Here is a 19,901-nt window from a genome sequence, read left to right on the forward strand (position 1 = left end):
TATCACGAGTGTGAAAGCACAACCAACATTGAAAAGTGACCAAAACGTCAGACAGAAAGCATTGGTACTGAGATGTGGTCTGTGGTCCCCACCTGCAGAACCACTCCCTTTTTGAGGGTGTCTTGATAATTGCCAATAATTTCCATCTGTTGTCTATTCCATTTGCACAACAGCATGTGAAATTGATTGTCAATCAGTGTTGCTTCCTAAGTGAACAGTTTGATTTCACAGAAGTTTGATTTACTTGACGTTATATTCTGTTGATTAAGTGTTCCCTACACTTTGTTGAGCAGTGTATATATATATATATATATAGGGAGAGAGAGAGAGATGTAAATATACTGTATACTGTATTTATACAGTATATATCTATAAATGTATATATGTGTGTATGTAATATATCCACTCAATAAAATTCTTCTCATTGATTGGTGGAATCATCTTTATCACATTGTTTTAATTGCAGTCCTGATGTGGGAAAAAAATGGTAAAATCACAGACAAAAAGTAAGAAAAATACAACAAATAGTAATTAAAATAAATATGAATCCAATTTTGTGAGGTGAATTCACAGTGATGAATAACATTTCTGATCAGCAGCCAATGGATTGGTCTCAAATGGATAAATTATAGAAATCTTCACAAATTTTTCAAGTACATTATTGGTCTTTCTCACAAAGTTCATGGAGATTATAAGAAAGGGCTTCTTTCTTTTTCTGGAAGACTGGACCTGTGCGGTTCTTTCTCAAGCGATGTTGTACGATTAACCATTATCTCACATAGATTGCTTTATGGGAATTAAAAAATGGTGATTCCTGTTCCACATTCCCGTAAACATTGTAAATATTACCATCTCCATTTGCAATACTTGTGTTCTTTTGCGCCTTAGCATTGCCCTAGTTGGAGCTTCAGAGCTCCTTGACTGTGCATCAGCAAGTACTGATAAAACTCTTCAGGCATAGAGTGGACACCGGGCTTAGGAAGTTTGTTATCATAGTAGTGGTGAAGAATCACGGTCCCTTCAAGATCTTCAGAAAATGGCCAGAAACCATAGAGTGTTACCTTCTCACAAATCTCGAAGGCTGCACTGGCCATCAAGAGACCTGAGGACATACGCTGGAACTTAAGCCCAATGCCTTTCCAGTAAGATGTAAGGCTTCGGAGATATTGAGGATTAAAGAAAACCACCCGGTTTTTCATGCCAAAGTCTTCAAAGGAATAGAGAGTGCGGAGAGAGACTTCAGTATTCATTGCAAACGAGAAGGCCGGCAAAAGAATAAGTGCAGAGCCGTAAGCCTTTACCATGTTGATGAAGGGTTTCCTCTGCTCCCTGAGGCTGCTATACCTATTCAAGGAAACATTTTTATTAGAATTACTTAGAAATGACATACTATGATTATTCACTAGTTATGAGTGAATCTGACAAAATTTGAACTCAGTAACTCATTCAGATTTGGTCAAAAATTAAATTACATCAAATGTATTCAATGTTAATCTCATGTGCCTTATTATGCTCTGAAGTCTCAGCAGACCCTAGAGCAGTGACCCCCAAGCTTTATTACCTCAAGAGCCAGATTTAGCTCCCAGTGAGGGTCACAAGATACTTCCAGATCCCCCGAATAGTGACAACCAGCTCCTGCCTCCCCCACATTACTGACACCTGGAGTCCCTGATACCGGTATAATGACAGTCAAGGGGTCTGTACAAAAAACACAAGGCAAGAAACTTGCATCTATTAGTTCCCAGTTCTCACCTTTCCCTCATTTGGTATTCTTGTACCAATCACCCCGTCTATCTGGATGTATAATCCTATGTCAAGGCTAGCACTTGATTTATCTATCCAACCCCAAGAGCGGCGAATGGTCATGCAGATCTGCTTTTCTTTGTGGGGTTACTTACAAAAGTGTCATGCTCACACCCTTACTGGTGGGCGTGAGTAGAGGGGTTGTAGCCCCACTGTGCCACAAACCAGATTACCCTGAAAGGGGCATGACTAGGACAGCTGCCATGGTTTTCACTGGGCCTCTGATTGTTAGGTCAGGCTTGTGTGGCAGGCACCTGCCAGGTGCCTCTCCAGGGTGGTGTCTGGCTGTGGCTGCTGATCCCACTTGGGGAGACGGTGGCATGGCTGAGACACTGGCAGGCAGGCACGGCAGAGACCCAAGCAGGCAGGTATGGCTGAGACACTGGCAGGCGGGCACGGCTGAGACACTGGCAGGTGGGCATGGCTGAGACTCAGAGCAAGCAGGCACGGCTTGAGACACAGGGCAGGCAGGCACAGCAGAGACACAGGGCAGGCAGGCATGGCTGAGACTGGGCAGGCTGGCACGGCTGAGACACAGTGCAGGCTGGCACGGCTGAGACACAGAGCAGGTAGGCACGGCTGAGACACAGAGCAGGTAGGCACGGCTGAGACACAGGGCAAGCAGGTACGGCTGAGACACAGGACAGGTAGGCATGGCTGAGACACAGGGCAAGCAGAACGGCTGAGGCACGGGGCAAGCAGGTGTGGTGTTATGAACAGGTCACTGAGGAGGATGGCAGGAATAGGCCAGGCCACCAGGAAACCAGAAAGGTTGGTAGCTTAGCAGATTGCAGACCCCTAATCCTAACAACACAACTAACAGTAGCCGTGGAGCATACCTACTATGCCCTAGATGCCTCGACACAGCCGGAGAACTAAATAGGCCTAAAGCAAGAATGGTGAAATCTAAACTGCCCCGGAGTAGAACCTCAAAGAAATAGATAGCCCCCAAACATATATTGTCGGTGAGACAAGATGAAACACAAATGCAGGCAGAAAATAGACTGAGCAAATGATGGGGCCTGAACTAACTAGATAGGAATGGAAAGGAAAGACACTGTCTGCAATCACGCAAAAACCCTAAAAAATCCAACACGTCTGATGTACAAAAAAACACTGAGGTCTCACGACCTCGCCCCTACTTTATCAGCATTCTGGTATGAACTGACAGCAAAGCAAAAGAGACTAATATAACAGGGGACTGAACAAACTAACACAAGCTGTAACATATGGAGCGGGGTTCAGCACTGCCCCCAGCAAGGAGCCTGCTCAACCCTCACAACAAGCAGAGGCAAAGCCAGATCAGATGCAAAGGATTAGCAAATGAACAACTTAACTGAAAAATACAGGATCAGGCAGGAGACATCAGACCTCAGAATGCACAGCAAGAACTAATCACCAGCAGGGATTGAAGGAAGCCTGCTGATTTAAATACTCCAATCAGTAACCCCAGATCTCCAATCATCATCATCAGGTGGCAGACCTCTGTCAATCCAGCCAGCTCCACTACCCACAGTAACCACCAGAGGGAGTCCTGACTCAGAAGTAAGAGAATTCACAACAGTACCTCCCCCTTGAGGAGGGGTCACCGAACCCTCATCCACACCACCAGGCCAATCAGGATGGGCTAGGTGAAAAGCACAAACCAATCCCACAGCATGAATGTCAGAAGCAGAGACCGAAGAATTATCCTCCTGGCCATAACCTTTCCAGTTGACCAAGTACTGGAGTCTCCGTCTAGCCAGATGAGAATCCAATATCTTCTTTACCTCATACTCCAAATTACCCTTAAACAATACAGGGTCGGGGGCACTGCCATGGGAACTACTGGCTCAACAAACCTCTTCAACAAAGATTTATGAAAAATGTTATGATTATGAATCTTAAACGTAACTGGAAGAGCCAAATGGAAAGAAATGGGGTTAAGGATTTCCAAAATCTTATAAGGTCCAATGAACCTTGGCTTGAATTTTGGAGATGCAACCTTCATAGGAATATTTTTTGAAGACAACCAAACAATATCACCCACTTTAAACCGGGGACCAATGGTCCTATGCCGTTGGGCCTTAGACAAAACCCTATCACATTGCATGGGTTCAGAAGTTCGTTCAAAAGGTGGCACCGCCTCTCGTGTAGTTTTACGTTCACGTAAACGTCAATCAATTTGAATGGCCAATGAAATAGAGTCATCAAGACCAGAGGGGACAGGAAATCCCACCATAACATCTTTTATGGTTTCTGCCAGACATTTCCGAAAGAGAGCTGCTAGGGCATCATCATTCCATTTAGTAAGGACCGCCCACTTTTGGAATTTGACAATATAATTCTGCAGAATCCTGACCCTGGTTCAATGCCAATAAGGTTTTCTCAGCTTGATCAATAGCATTAGGTTCATCATACAACAATTCCAGGACTTGAAAAAATGCATACACATTAGCCAGAATAGGATCTCCAGGTGTCAAAGAAAAAGCCCAATCCTGGGGATCGCCGAGCAGCAGGGAGATGACAATTTTAACCTGCTGCACCAAGCTCCCTGATGAGTTAGGTTTCAAAGCAAAAATAGTTCACAATTATTTTTAAAATTCAAAAATTTAGACCGATCCCCAGAAAACACATCAGGAGTAGGGATCTTTGGTTCTACAGCAGATGATTGAGCGAGATAGGCAGAAATTCCCCGCACAGGAAGAACTAATCATCAGCAGGGATTGAAGGAAGCCTGCTGACTTAAAATATTCCAATCAGTAACCCCAGATCTCCAATCATCATCATCAGGTGGCAGACCTCTGTTAATCCAGTCAGCTCCACTACCCACAGTAACCACCAGAGGGAGACCTGATTCAGAAGTAAGAGAATTCACAACAGTGTGGTGTATGAAGGAACAGGTAGAGATTTGTTCACACAGCGGGTGCTAGTACTGGTACAGACAGGAAAGAGTGGAGTATGACGGAACGGGTTTGGACCTGTTCACACAGGAGGAGCTGGTATGGGTACTGACAGGAAAGAGTGGAGTATGACGCAACAGGTTTGGACCTGTTCACACAGGAAGAGCAGGTACGGGTACTGACAGGAAAGAGTGGAGTATGACAGAACAGGTTGGGACCTGTTCACACAGGAGAACCGTAAGGCTGCGGAGAAGAGTTGCAGAGCAGCGAGAGGTTCTGCAGCAGCAGAACCAGAGCCAAGCAGAACTGCAAGAGTACGTAGCACAAGCAGAGCCTAAAAAGTACAGAGCAGCCAGAGATGCAAGAGAGCTGAGCACGAGCAGAGCCACAAGACTGTGAAGAAGAGTAGCAGAGCAGCAAGAGTTTCTGTAGTAGCAGAACCAGAACCAAGCAAAACCGCAAGAGTACGGAGCAAAGGCAGAGTCTAAAGAGAACAGAGCAGGCAGAGTTGCAAGGGAGTGGAGAACGAACAGAGCCGCAAGAGTGCAGAACACAAGCAGACAGGGAGGACACAAGGAAAGACACAGCAGGGAAAAAAGACAAAGACAAGGATACAGACAGATAAAGGTAAGACAGAGTTCAGACAGGGCAACAGTACAAGATAGGGCAAAGGACACAGGGACCAGAGTATACACAGGTACAAAGCAAGGCAATAGCAAAGACACAAAGACCAGGATATTCTTCCCCCTGGAGGGCAAACAGAGAAGTAGCAACCAAAGCTAGGAGTAATGCCTCCAGAGTAGGAGAAACACAGAGCAAGACCTGGCAGCTCAGTAGAAAGACACTGAGTTAACACATTGCACAGGCAAGGTTTCACTGGGTGGAGCTGCTCTAAATACTAGGGGCCTCATTAGACTGCTGCACTTTGACTCCATAAGTACCTGAGAGTTCTGGCACTGCCCCCCTATGCACACAGCCAGGAAACATGCACAGAGCAGATAGGAGACAAGAGGCACAGAGCATGGAGCTGGCAGCAGACAGAAATCACAGCATGGCCTGGAGCAATGAGTAAGTTGGTGTGTGGGGGATGGGAGGCCATGCAGCGATGCCAGCAGGGTTTGTTACAAAAAGTAAGTATTTGGAGACCTTTTCTTCATAGATGCTTGGTAGACTTGTTGCTACTTCACCAAACTGGCAGACAGCCATGAGCCGTGCATCAGCATCCGGTGAGCCACATGTGGCTCCCGAGTCACTGGTTAGGGATTCCTGCCCTAGAACATAATATAATGTAGTAATGAAAATAAAAAATATAATGATTGTCACCTGTCTCGTCTCCACAGCTCCTCACTGGCCCTCAGCTTCCTCCAGCATCTTCTTTACTTTTCCATGTGATGCGATGTATTCTTCCTCCATCTTCTCTTTCTGCTCGGGCTTCTGGCACTGTGTTGTCCGCTGACTACTGAGAACACCTCAGCAAAAGAAGCCGGATCAAAAGTACATCACATGCCATGGAGGAGTAAAGAAGAGAGCTGCGCAGAGAGCTCAAAGGGGAGTTTTTTTTTGTACCTCTTTACCAGCTCTTAATAAATCAGCAAATTGGTGGCCAGCCAAGAGCCATTTTGCTTGAACTGCAAGATACGAATAGCAACATTTTTGGAATTTTTTGAAAAATTTAAGAATTTAATGTGCCTCAAACAGATTTCTTCATCTTAAGAATTCCCAACAAATGTGATAATAATCTCTCATTGAAATGGGCATCAATGTAACTGAAAGTCACCCTGGAAAATGTAAGCTTCGTCCATAGGGGTGTGACAATTTTTATATTCTGACCAATTTATTTATACAGATGTAAACACTAGGTGGGAATAATTCCTGGACTATCAGACTGTGCGTGCGGGGTATACGGCATAAGAAGTATGATTATCCCAGTTAAACCTCATATTCTTGTAATTGGATTTTCATATTATCAGGACTAGTGTTGAGCGATACCACCCGATACTGAAAAATATCGGATCGGAATGGATCGGCCGATCTAAAAAAAAAGTATCGGGTATCGCCGATTCCGATCCCGGAAGTCCCATTCAAGTCAATGGAACAGAAATATCGGAATTAAAAAAAACCCTTTTTTTCCCTGTAGGTTAATTCTACATGAAGAAACACAACTAATAATAATGTAGAATGTATTGTGGGAGGTGTAGGAGACATTAAAGCCATAGAGCTTTAGCCCAATCAAATGGAATAGCAGTAATTTTTTTTTTTTTTTAAAGACGTTCGTAGTTACAAAGATATTGACTGTTAAAGTCTTTAATATTTTGTCAGATATGTATGTTTCACTACTTCCATGCTCTTCACCTTCTTTTTTACTTCTCCCACTCTTTCTCCTTCATCATCCTCAGCAGCATCTTTTTCATCAACTTCTTCTTCAACTTATTCATCTTCTTCTTCTTCACCTTCTTCCTATTTTTTTTTTTACATTCTTCATATTCTTCTTATTCAACTATTATTCTTCTTCATATTCTACTTCATCTTCTTCCCATTCTTCTTCTTCATCATATTCTTATTTGTGTCAGGCATTCCTGTAGTTGTAATCTATAAAAGTTTGAAGATTACACCTTCCGTTCAGCCTGTCACAAAAGATTTACAACAGGATTTGTCCGCGTTCGGTTTGGCCTGCAGAAGCAGGCCTTTTCCAGGGGCACCACGAGGAGGAACGGACTCACCCCCATACACTGCTTAGTCTTCTTCTGCTTATAAATTAGATAATTTCATTTGCTCAGATTTTTAGTCTTATGCTTAATGTTCTTCTGCTTTTGGTTTTTATGCTTCTTGTTCTTCTGTCTCTTGTTGTTCTGCATCTTGGTGGTTGTCTTCCTGTTCTTTGTCCTCTTGGTCATCTTCTTCTGGGTCATCTTTTAGGTATTGTTCTGTGTGGTCTTCAGGGTCGTCATCTTCAGGGTCATTGTCAGGGAGATCCAGAGTGAGAATCAAAAACCATTTCCACAAGATTTAACTTGGAAAAGTAGCAGAAGGTACAAGAAGGCTGAGGAACTGCCGAGAACCAGCTGACGGTACTGGAACCCGGATGGGTAGCAGAAGGAACAATAGCAAATGGAACTAGCGAGGACCAGCTGACAGTGCTGGAACCCGGAGGGGCAGCAGAAGGAACAAGAGCCAATGGCACAACTGTGGACCAGCTGACGGTGCTGGAACACGGTTACTAACTAAGCAGGAGGTACCTGTGCTACAAAGCACTACCAAGGACCAGCAGACGTTGCTGGAACTCGGATACCGAGAAGGAGGCACCTAGGCCAAAGGCTCTGCTGAGAACCAGCTGACGGTGCTGGAACCCGGATGGGTAGCAGAAGCTGCAAGAGCAAATTAAATAGTATAAGCGGGGGTCTACTTTACCAATACCGATCAATAATGTATATAGCAAATTGGTATGGAGATAAATGTATAATTATATTAAAACTTAGCTTTTAATCTTAAATTAAAAACTGTATATTGCAAATTAAGGTGCCAAAAAAACCAAAGTGATAGTGTCTGTGCAACCGTGCCCATAAAATAAGATTGTATTGAGACGCTTCCTATTGTCCAAATATGAGCGGATTACAATCCTCTTTAATGTCTAAATATGGCCAGGTATTGATATTACCAAACACTAGCCATAGAACATCTCAGTATATGCACCAAAGCACTTTTTAGAGGTTATCTTAGGTAACTAAATCATTAATCCTATACTCATTTCCAAAATTTATGAACAATTATCATTAGGATGCGAATCATAAAAAGATAAGATATAAGATATAAGATATAAGATATCTATTTTTCCAAAATCAGATATCTATTGCATTGGCATATTTTACAGGTCAGAAAGAACAATATATCGCATCTATGGAGTCCAGTATAGTGTAGTGCCTATATTCCACAAAAATACTGCATATTAAATACTCTCATGATGCATTATTAATATGTCCTTATACTCATCTCATGTGTATTAGTCCTATACACTGATGCCTGTATATGCACTCTTGTGAGAAAGGCCCCCAGTCTTAAAAGAACTTCATGTCTGCATTCATCTGGGCCGCCTTAGTCCAACACCGTTCTCCCAACGCGTTTTATCTAAGAACGAGAGGTTTACAATATATGGAACACAATTCATTTGTGATGAGGGCCCTTGAATTCTGTTTAACAAAGAACTTTTTTCTATTTGATGGCAAGTACTTCCACCAGCTCAGGGGCACCGCGATGGGTAGCCCTTGTGCACCATCTTATGCAAATTTGCTCCTGGGCTGGTGGGAGGAAAATGCCATCTTTGGAGAGCACTCAGAAGTGGCGGAGGAAAACATTGTCCTGTGGCTTCGCTACATGGACGATGTCTTTATAATCTGGAAGGGTGATGAGAAGGGCTTTTGTAACTTTGTAAAAGGCCTTAATAAGAATGATCTGGGCCTTAGTTTTACTTGTGAGGTCAATGCTCGTAGTATACCGTTTTTGGATGTTCTGATTGAACGGGGTGAAAATGGACGCCTTCTTACTAAGACATATAGAAAACCTACATCTTCTAATTCACTTCTGAGATGGGAATCTAACCATCCAGTTCCCTTGAAAAAAGGTATCCCTAAGGGGCAGTACCTTCGAATGAGAAGGAACTGTTCGGATCAGGTTACCTATAAGACGCAAGCCAATGATTTGAGATCTCGGTTCTTAGAACGGGGATACCCAGATGGGATCCTAAGGAATGCTTATAGGACATCCCTGGCTAGGGATAGGAAGGACCTACTCACTCCTGGCAGAAAACCGATGATGATGGAACTATAAGATTCATCACAAAATATTGTAACGGAGCCAAGGATATCAAAGAAATAATAGACCGACATTGGCCGATTTTGTGTATGGATCAGGACCTCACAAGAGTTATCTCTAGTCACCCGCAGATTACATACAAGAAAGGCCGTTCCTTAAAGGATAGGTTGGTCCGTAGCCATTTTACCCCAAAAAGTGCTGACAGCGCCACATGGCTGGGCACCCAACCAAAAGGATGCTTTAAATGTGGTTGCTGCAAATACTGCACCTCAATTGAAAAAAACAACGAATTCTGCAGTAATAACACAAGAAAAATATACCCCATACATCAATTTATTAACTGCAGATCCGTAGGGGTTATATATAAGATGACGTGCAGATGTGGGGTAGAATATGTTGGCAAAACAAAGAGAGAGCTTAGGGTAAGGGTAGGAGAACATCATAGAGATACTATCAATAAACGTGATACCCCGGTAGCCAATCATATTAATCAGTTTCATAAGGGAGATCTCAAGATGGCTAGTTTTATAGGTATCGAAAAGGTACCCAGAAATCAGAGAGGAGGTGATTGGGATAAATACATCCTCCAAAGAGAAACTTTCTGGATATTTACCCTACAGACAATGCACCCTAAAGGATTAAACGATATACTCTCCTTTTCTTCCTTCTTGTAGGGAGGGAACAATAGGGTGAGGTATATTAGGGAGAGCCGCCGTTGAGTGGGGGCGCCACTTGCGCAGGTTATTAGGGTGCCAACCTCCGCGTGAGGTAGGGAAGAGGTAGAGAGGGCTTATCAGGGAGAGCCCTAGTGAGCACCCTCTCTATACTTCTAATAACAGGAAGATCCGTGGTGTCCCCTGTCTAGCATGCAACATTAGATCAGACTACTAATTGACCCCCATATATGTAATAATATACCAATTGAATATACGACTCCCCGTATCTGATTTCCTCATATTATTTCTCTCTGGGTGAGGGATACTGTAGATACGTCCTTTTCCCTTATCTATTTTAAATGTGAATGAAAAGATGGTTATGGAATCCATGCAAAGTGTCCATTAATAGGGTATTCAGCAAATTGAAAAAGTCTGAATAAATTCCTATATATAATCTGGATGTAGCCGCTTCTAATATGATTGATCAACAAGTCTATTGATACAATTGGGAGATAGCGGTAGAGAGCGCGATCAGATGGAGGATATGCAGCGTCGGGTTACCATGGACACTATGGGTCATGTGAACGGCGCTATGATGACGCTGTACCTCCGAGACCGGATGTGATGTAAATGGCCGTAAGCCGAGCCCAGGAAGTGGGGCATGTAGATGGAGATGGGCCATTACATATGGTGGGACCGGAAATGAGGTACCCGGCGTCCGGAAATGGATAGGATACAATGTGGTGCTCAGCTATATAAAAGGAAGGCGATATTTGCGCGCCATGTGTCTATTTGAACTCCATAAACTCCCCTGATGAGTCCTGATTAGATGAAACGCGTTGGGAGAACGGTGTTGGACTAAGGCGGCCCAGATGAATGCAGACATGAAGTTCTTTTAAGACTGGGGGCCTTTCTCACAAGAGTGCATATACAGGCATCAGTGTATAGGACTAATACACATGAGATGAGTATAAGGACATATTAATAATGCATCATGAGAGTATTTAATATGCAGTATTTTTGTGGAATATAGGCACAACACTATACTGGACTCCATAGATGCGATATATTGTTCTTTCTGACCTGTAAAATATGCCAATGCAATAGATATCTGATTTTGGAGAAATAGATATCTTATATTTTTATGATTCGCATCCTAATGATAATTGTTCATAAATTTTGGAAATGAGTATAGGATTAATGATTTAGTTACCTAAGATAACCTCTAAAAAGTGCTTTGGTGCATATACTGAGATGTTCTATGGCTAGTGTTTGGTAATATCAATACCTGGCCATATTTAGACATTAAAGAGGATTGTAATCCGCTCATATTTGGACAATAGGAAGCGTCTCAATACAATCTTATTTTATGGGCACGGTTGCACAGACACTATCACTTTATGTTTTTTTTGGCACCTTAATTTGCAATATACAGTTTTTAATTTAAGATTAAAAGCTAAGTTTTAATATAATTATACATTTATCTCCATACCAATTTGCTATATACACAAGAGCAAATTAAACTAGCGAGGACCACCTGACGGTGCTGGAACCCAGAGGGGCAGCAGAAGGAAGAAGAGCCAATGGGACAACCGTGGACCAGCGGACGGTGCTGGAACACGGTTACTAAGCAGGAGGTACCAGTACTACAAAGCACTACCAAGGACCAGCAGACGTTGCTGGGACTTGGATACCGAGAAGGAGGCACCTCGGCCAAAGGCTCGGCCGAGAAACAGCTGACGGTGCTGGAACCCGGATGGGTAGCAGAAGGTGCCCATAATTAACAAAGTTGCAAGGCCGCGAGCAGGACACAGTTACCGAATCCCACAGTCCAACAGGGGGTGCTTGTCCTATTGGCACTACGGAACCAGCCTTTAGTACCAGAACCCGCAGCCCACATAGGAAGCACCGAAACTGCAGGCACCATAGACTCGGCTAACCCGACCGCAACACGACAGGACAGCGTATTGGTGGCAAAGTGACGTTGACACTACCCAGAAACAGCAGGCTTGCTGGAACCAAGCTGGGCAGGAGGGAGTACCCGTGCCAAAGACACTGCTGAGAACCAGCTGACGGTGCTGGAACCCGGATGGGTAGCAGAAGGAACAAGAGCCAATGGCACAACTGTGGACCAGCTGACGGTGCTGGAACACGGTTTCTAAGCAGGAGGTACCTGTGCGTTAAAGCACTACCAAGAACCAGCAGACGTTGCTGGAACTCGGACACCGAGAAGGAGGCACCTCGGCCAAAGGCTCGGCCGAGAAACAGCCGACGGTGCTGGAACCCGGCTGGGCAGGAGGGAGTACCCGTGCCAAAGACACTGCCGAGAACCAGCTGATGGTGCTGGAACCCGGATGGGTAGCAGAAGGTACCCATAATCATCAAAGTTGCAAGGCCGCTAGCAGGACGCAGTTACCGAATCCCACAGTCCAACAGGGTGTGCTTGTCCTATTGGCACTACGGAACCAGCCTTTAGTACCAGAACCCGCAGCCCACATAGGAAGCACCGAAACTGCAGGCACCATAGACTCGGCTAACCCGACCGCGACACGACAGGACAACGTATTGGTGGCAAAGTGACGTTGACACTACCCAGAAACAGCAGGCGTGCTGGAACCAGGCTGGGCAGGAGGGAGTACCCGTGCCAAAGACAATGCCGAGAACCAGCTGACGGTGCTGGAACCCGGATGGGTAGCAGAAGAAACAAGAGCCAATGGCACAATTGTGGACCAGCCGACGGTGCTGGAACACGGTTTCTAAGCAGGAGGTACCGGTGCTTTAAAGCACTATCAAGAACCAGCAGACGTTGCTGGAACTCGGACACCGAGAAGGAGGCAGCTCGGCCAAAGGCTCTGCCGAGAAACAGCTGACGGTGCTGGAACCTGGCTGGGAGTACCCGTGCCAAAGACACTGCCGAGAACCAGCTGACGGTGCTGGAACCTGGATGGGTAGCAGAAGGTACCCATAATCAACAAAGTTGCAAGGCCGCGAGCAGGACGCAGTTACCGAATCCCACAGTCCAACAGGGTGTGCTTGTCCTATTGGCACTACGGAACCAGCCTTTAGTACCAGAACCCACAGCCCACATAGGAAGCACCGAAACTGCAGGCACCATAGACTCGGCTAACCCGACCACAACACGACAGAACAACGTATCGGTGGCAAAGTGACGTTGACACTACCCGGAAACGGCAGGCGTGCTGGAACCAGGCTAGGCAGGAGGGAGAACCCATGCTAAAGACACTTCTGAGCAGCAACTGGCGATGTTGGAGCCCAGGGGTCAATCATGCAGCAGGATGAGGCCTACTTGGAGCGAGTTTTATATTGGTTGTACACAACTACTGATTGTAACCTTGCTCGACTTCGGCCTCTGGCTCTACTGTCTCTAGTATTTCCCCTGGCCTCCAACCCCGCCAGTTGCTGCTCTGAAGTGTCGTCTGCACAGTAATGGGACTTGGGACAGAGCAGGAGACATTGCCGGACACACATCAGGGGATCAACTGACGTGACTGAGCCCCAGTAACACAGGAACAAATGTGGATTGTGCAGACGACACTTCAGAGCAGCGACTGGCGGGGTTGAAGGCCAGGGGAAATACTAGAGACAGTAGAGCCACAGGCCAAAGAGGACCACGGTTAAAAATCAGTAGTAGTGTGATGGTGTAGGTAGCAGGAGACTTTGCCATTCACACAGAAGGGGAGCAGCTGGCGTAACTGAACCCCACAGACACAGGAGCGAGTGTTTCTATCTGTGCGGACGGCACTTCAAAGCTACAACTGGCTGTGTTGGAGCCCAGGATTAATGCTCCAAGCAGGCTGAGGCCTACTTGGAGCAAGTAGAAAAAACGATGTTGCGTGATGTTGGAGGCAGCAGGAGACTTCGCCATCCGCACAGCAGGGGAACAGCTGGCGTTACTGAAACCCACAGACACAGGAGTGAGTGTTTCTATCTGTGCGGACGGCACTTCCAAGCTACAACTGGCTGTGTTGGAGCCCAGGATGAAGCATGCAGCAGGCGGAGGACAACTTGCAGCTGATTTTATAGAGGTTGTAGACTACTACTGATTGTAACCTTGCTCCACTATGGCCTCCGGCTCCACTGTCTCTAGTATTTCCCCTGTCCTCCAACCCCGCTAGTTACAGCTCTGAAGTGGCGTCTGCACAATCCACACTTGTTCCTGTGTTACTGTGGCTCAGTCACATCAGTTTATCCCCTAATGTGTGTCTGGCAAGGTTTCCTGCTCAGTCCTCATTCACACTACTAGTAATGGGAAAGTGGACAGAGCAGGAGACATTGCCGGAAACACATCAGGGGATCAACTGACGTGACTGAGCCCCAGTAACTCAGGAACAAGTGTGGATCGTGCAGACGCCACTTCAGAGCAGCAACTGGTGGGGTTGGAGGCCAGGGGAAAAACTAGAGACAGTGGAGCCAGAGGCCTAAGTGGAGCACGGTTAAAAATCAGTAGTAGTTTGAATGTGGATGGAGCAGGAGACTTTGCCGTCTACACAGCAGGGAAACAGCTTCTGAACCCCACTAACACAGGAGCTAGTGTGTTTTTCTCTGGGAAGACGACACTACTGAACACCAACTGGCGTTGTTGGAGCCCAGGATGAGGCATGGAGCAGGCTGAGGCCTGATGTTGTTGGCATGTGGAGGCAGCAGGAGACTTTGCCGTCTACACAGCAGGGGAACAGCTGGTATTACTGAACCCCACTAACACAGGAGCTAGTGTGTTTTTCTCTGGGAAGACGACACTTCTGAACACCAAATGGCGTTGTTGGAGCCCAGGTTGAGGCATGGAGCAGGCTGAGGCCTGATGTTTTCGGCATGTGGAGTCTGCAGGAGACATTGCCGTCTACACAGCAGGGGAACAGCTGGCGTTACGGAACCCCACTAACACAGGAGCTAATGTGTTTTTCTCTGGGAAGATGACACTTCTGAACACCAACTGGCGTTGTTGGAGCCCAGGTTGAGGCATGGAGCAGGCTGAGGCCTGATGTTTTGGGCATGTGGAGTCAGCAGGAGACATTGCCGTCTACACAGCAGGGGAACAGCTGGCGTTACGGAACCCCACTAACACAGGAGCTAATGTGTTTTTCTCTGGGAAGATGACACTTCTGAACACCAACTGGCATTGTTGGAGCCCAGGTTGAGGCATGGAGCAGGCTGAGGCCTGATGTTTTGGGCATGTGGAGTCAGCAGGAGACATTGCCGTCTACACAGCAGGGGAACAGCTGGCGTTACTGAACCCCACTAACACAGGAGCTAGTGTGTTTTTCTCTGGGAAGATGACACTTCTGAACACCAATTGGCGTTGTTGAAGCCCAGGATGAGGCATGGAGCAGGCTGAGGCCTGATGTTGTTGGCATGTGTAGGCAGCTGGAGACTTTCCCGTCTACACAGCAGGGGAACAGCTGGCATTACTGAACCCCACTAACACAGGAGCTAGTGTGTTTTTCTCTGGGAAGACGACACTTCTGAACACCAACTGGCGTTGTTGGAGCCCAGGTTGAGGCATGGAGCAGGCTGAGGCCTGATGTTTTGGGCATGTGGAGTCAGCAGGAGACATTGCTGTCTACACAGCAGGGGAACAGCTGGCGTTACTGAAACCCACTAACACAGGAGCTAGTCTGTATTTCTCTGGGAAGATGACACTTCTGAACACCAACTGGCATTGTTGGAGCCCAGGTTGAGGCATGGAGCAGGCTGAGGCCTGATGTTTTGGGCAAGCGGAGTCAGCAGGAGACATTGCCGTCTACACAGCAGGGGAACAGCTGGCGTTACTAAACCCCACTAACACAGGAGCTAGTGTGTTTTTCCCTGGGAAGACGACACTTCTGAACGCCAACTGGCGTTGTTGGAGCCCAGGATGAGGCATGCAGCAGGTGGAGGCCAACTTGCAGCTGGTTTTATAGAGGCTGTAGACTACAACTGATTGTAACCGTGCTCCACTTAGGCCTCTGGGTCCACTGTCTCTAGTATTTCCCCTGGCCTCCAACCCCGCCAATTACAGCTCTCAAGTGGCGTCAGCACAATCCACACTTGTTCCTATGTTACTGGGGCTCAGTCCTGTCAGTTGATCCCCTGATGTGTGTCCGGCAACGTCTCCTGCTCTTTCCTCATTTACACTACTAGTAATGGGAATGTGGACAGAGCAGGAGACCTTGCCGGACACACATCGGGGGATCAACTGACGTGACTGAGCCCAAGTAACACAAGAACAAGTGTGGATTGTGCAGACGGCACTTCAGAGCTGTAACAGGCGGGGTTGGAGGCCAGGGGAAATACTAGAGACAGTGGAGCCAGAGGCCTAAGTGGAGCACGGTTAAAAATCAGTAGGAGTTTGAATGTGGATGGAGCAGGAGACTTTGCCGTCCACACAGCAGTGGAGCAGCTGGCGTTACTGAACCCCACTAACACAGGAGCTAGTGTGTTTTTCTCTGTGCAGACGACACATCTGAGACCTGAATACAGTTGCCAACCAATTATTTAGTCGGGAAGAGGACTGGCAAATTCTGGAGAGATCCAGGCCTTGTTCATTTTCAGAAAAGTAAGCCGGTCGACGTTATCGGAAGATAGTCGCGTGCGACGGTCTGTTAGTACACCACCTGCGGCACTAAAGACGCGTTCCGATAATACACTGGCAGCAGGGCAAGCCAGCACCTCCAATGCATACTGGCTAAGCTCTGGCCATGTATCCAGCTTAGAGACCAAATCTTGAAGGGGGAAGAGCTATCTGGGAGTACACTGAGAGGGCAAGACATGTAGTCTGTCACCATCTGATGGAAACGTTGCCTCCTGCTGACTGGAGCCGTCTGTGATAGTGTAGACAATTGTGGCGGACACACAAAACTTTGCCACATTTGGGCCACAGTGGTCTTGCCTTGTGCTGAGGTGCTGCCTCTGCTCTCTCTTTGTGCCGAGTTTCCTCCAATGCCTCGACGCACAGAGCTGCTTTGTAAAGCACTAGCACCACTGCTGTCGGGTGGAATGGAAAACATGATGGACTGAACCAGTGTGTCTTGGTACTCCCGCAGTTTACGCTTCCGGTTCAACGTTGGTATGAGGCTTTGTAAGTTGTCCCGGTAGCGAGGATCTAGGAGGGTGTACACCCAATAATCAGCCGTGTAGAGAATGTGGGCGATGCGGCGGTCGTTTCTCAGGCACTGCAGCATGAAATCAACCATGTGCTGCAGACTCCCAACTGCCAAAGAACCGCTGTCCCCTGCTTGAGGCGTGATCTCTGCCTGCTCTGTATCACCCCACCCTCGCTGTACATACTGACTAGAGCTTTGTGTAACTCCCTCCTGTGGAGAGATGTCTTCCTCCTCCATCGACTCTTCCTCATCCTCCTCACAAAGTGTCCCCTGCCTAGGCCTTTGTGAGGAACCACGTAGCGCAGACTGTCCAGAAGCAGATGGCATTTGGGACTCCTCATCCTCTTCCAAAACCTCATCCCTTAGTGCTTGCAGTGTTTTTTGAAGCAGGCAGATAAGGGGGACAGTCATGCTGACTAGTGCATCATCTGCACTCGCCATCCATGTGGAATCATCGAAGGCACGCAAAACGAGGCAGATGTCCTTCATAGAGGCCCACTCAGTGGTGCTGAAGTATGACCAGCGCACACTGCGACTTGTTTGCGCCTGATGCAGCTGGTACTCCATGACTGCTGCCTGCTGCTCACACAACCGCTCCAACATATGTAACGTTGAATTCCACCTGGTGGGTAGGTCACATATGATGCGATGTTCCGGAAGGTGTAATCGGCGCTGCAGAGCAGCAAGGCGCGATCTTGCCGTGCTGGAACGCCGCAAGTGAGCGCACACTATGCGAACCTTGTGCAGCAGTGCATCAAGATCCGGATAGTCCCTCAGAAAGCTCTGCATGACCAAGTTCAGCACATGTGCCAGACATGGAATGTGAGTGAGGTTGCCTAGGCCAAGAGCTGCCACCAGATTTCGGCCATTGTCACACACTACCAAGCCCGGCTGGAGATTCGCTGGCACAAACCACACGTCGCTCTCCTGCTTGATGGCATTCCAGAGCTCCTGCGCTGTGTGGCTTCGATACCCCAAAGAAATTAATTTGAGTACGGCCTGTTGACGTTTGGCCATGGCTGTGCTCATATCGGTCGTAACAGGCTCCTGCTGCGCTGTTTCTGAGGAACTTGAATAGGAGGAGAAGTCTATGTGTACAGACTGGATTCCTGCAATCCGTGGAGTTGGCAGAACACGTACAGCGCCACTCTCCAGATCTGTACCGGACTCCACAACATTGACCCAATGGGCAGTGAGGGAAAGGTATCGTCCCTGTCCATGGTTACTGGTCCACGCATCGGTGGTCAGGTGGACCTTGCTACTAACGGCGTTTAGTAGCGCATGTTTTATTTTTCCCTCCACATGTTTCTGCAGGGCAGGGACGGCTCGCCTGCTGAAATAAAAGCGGCTGGGCACGGTGTATTGTGGGACTGCCAATGCCATGAAGTCCCGGAAGGTGTCAGTCTCCACCAGCCTGAATGACAGCATTTCAAGGGCCAGTAGTTTGGCAATGCCAGCATTCAGAGCCTGTGCTCGGGGATGGTTTGCCGAGTATGGCCGCCTTTTCTCCCATGCCTGTGCTACCGATGGCTTTCGAGTGGCCTGGGAGTGTGAGGATGACTGGGAACGTGGTGCTGTGGGTGGAATGTCACAGGGTCTCCGGACAACAGTGCCAGAGGTTCTTCCTTGGCGATCCTGTGAGGAAGCCGAACCAGCTGTGTGTGAGCTGGAGGAAGAGGCCCCAACACGAGCTGAAGAGGTGGCAGGTGGTGCTGTATGTTGGCCTACTTCTTCAGTGTATCTGTGTAACTCCACCTCGAGCTTGGTCCGCACATGTTTCCACATATTAGTGGTATTGAGGTTGCTGACATTTTTCCCTCTTTAGACTCTCTGATGACACAGCTTGCATTTGACAAAGCAAATGTCATCTGCAACTGTGTCAAAAAAGGACCACGCACTGCAAGTCTTGGTAGCGCCCGTTTTGCCTTTTGAAAGAGGAATGCTCCTAACGGGTGCCAAAGTGGAGGCTACAGGCAACCATGTCTGCCCCCTCCCTCTCTCTCCTGTTTTGGCCGTTCGGGGAATCTCGTCCTCAGAGCTGCTCTCACCACCTTCCTGTTCCTCACGCCATGATGGGTCAAGGACCTCATCATCTACACTCCCCTCTTCAAACACCTGCTTCTCCTGGGTTGTCTCGCCAGCACCGTACGCATCAGAAAGTGGCATCTGTGTCTCGTCATCATCTGATGCGTACTGAGGTGTGCTGACCATAGGCACTGGCCCACCCGCCTCTTCAGATTCAGAGGGACAAAGAAGTTGCGCATCACTGCATACTCCCTCTTCTTCACATTCTGGAATGCTGCTTGGCTGGCCCCCTCTTTCCAAGACAACAGATTCAGAGAACAGAAGTAGAGACTGTGATGGCTCCTGTCCAGGGCTCTCTGACTGCCTGGGCACTTTGGCAGGTGGTGAAGAGACAGATGGTTGCTCTTCGGTGCTCTGGCCCTGAGAGGATGTGGAAGTCATTGAAGTCGATGCGTTAGCTGCCATCCATCCGACAACGGCTTCAATATGTTCCTCCCGCAGCAGTGGGGTACGGCAAGGTCATACAAAGCTGCGCATAAAGGACTGTTGCCTGCTAAAACTGGGGGATGCTGACTCACTGGTGCACGCAGCAGGCACAGAATCCCCACATCCTCTCCCTGCAGAATCCC

At 47.4% G+C, this 19,901-nt stretch overlaps 1 protein-coding gene across 1 annotated transcript in view; it reads right to left on the reverse strand.

Annotated features, from left to right (window-relative positions):
• Positions 1-423: 423 nt before the first annotated feature.
• LOC141075783 (alpha-2,8-sialyltransferase 8F-like) overlaps positions 424-19,901 on the reverse strand; it is a 433,541-nt gene continuing 414,063 nt past the window's right edge. Inside the window, exon 7 of the mRNA XM_073562929.1 lies at positions 424-1,344. Coding sequence (XP_073419030.1) covers positions 885-1,344 — 460 coding nt within the window. The 3' untranslated portion in view covers positions 424-884. The remainder of the gene's footprint in view (positions 1,345-19,901) is intronic.

This window comes from Dendrobates tinctorius, unplaced genomic scaffold (genome assembly GCF_039654945.1).
Source record: "Dendrobates tinctorius isolate UK_male_01 unplaced genomic scaffold, ASM3965494v1 ptg000371l, whole genome shotgun sequence".
In the NCBI taxonomy this organism is placed as follows: domain Eukaryota; kingdom Metazoa; phylum Chordata; class Amphibia; order Anura; family Dendrobatidae; genus Dendrobates; species Dendrobates tinctorius.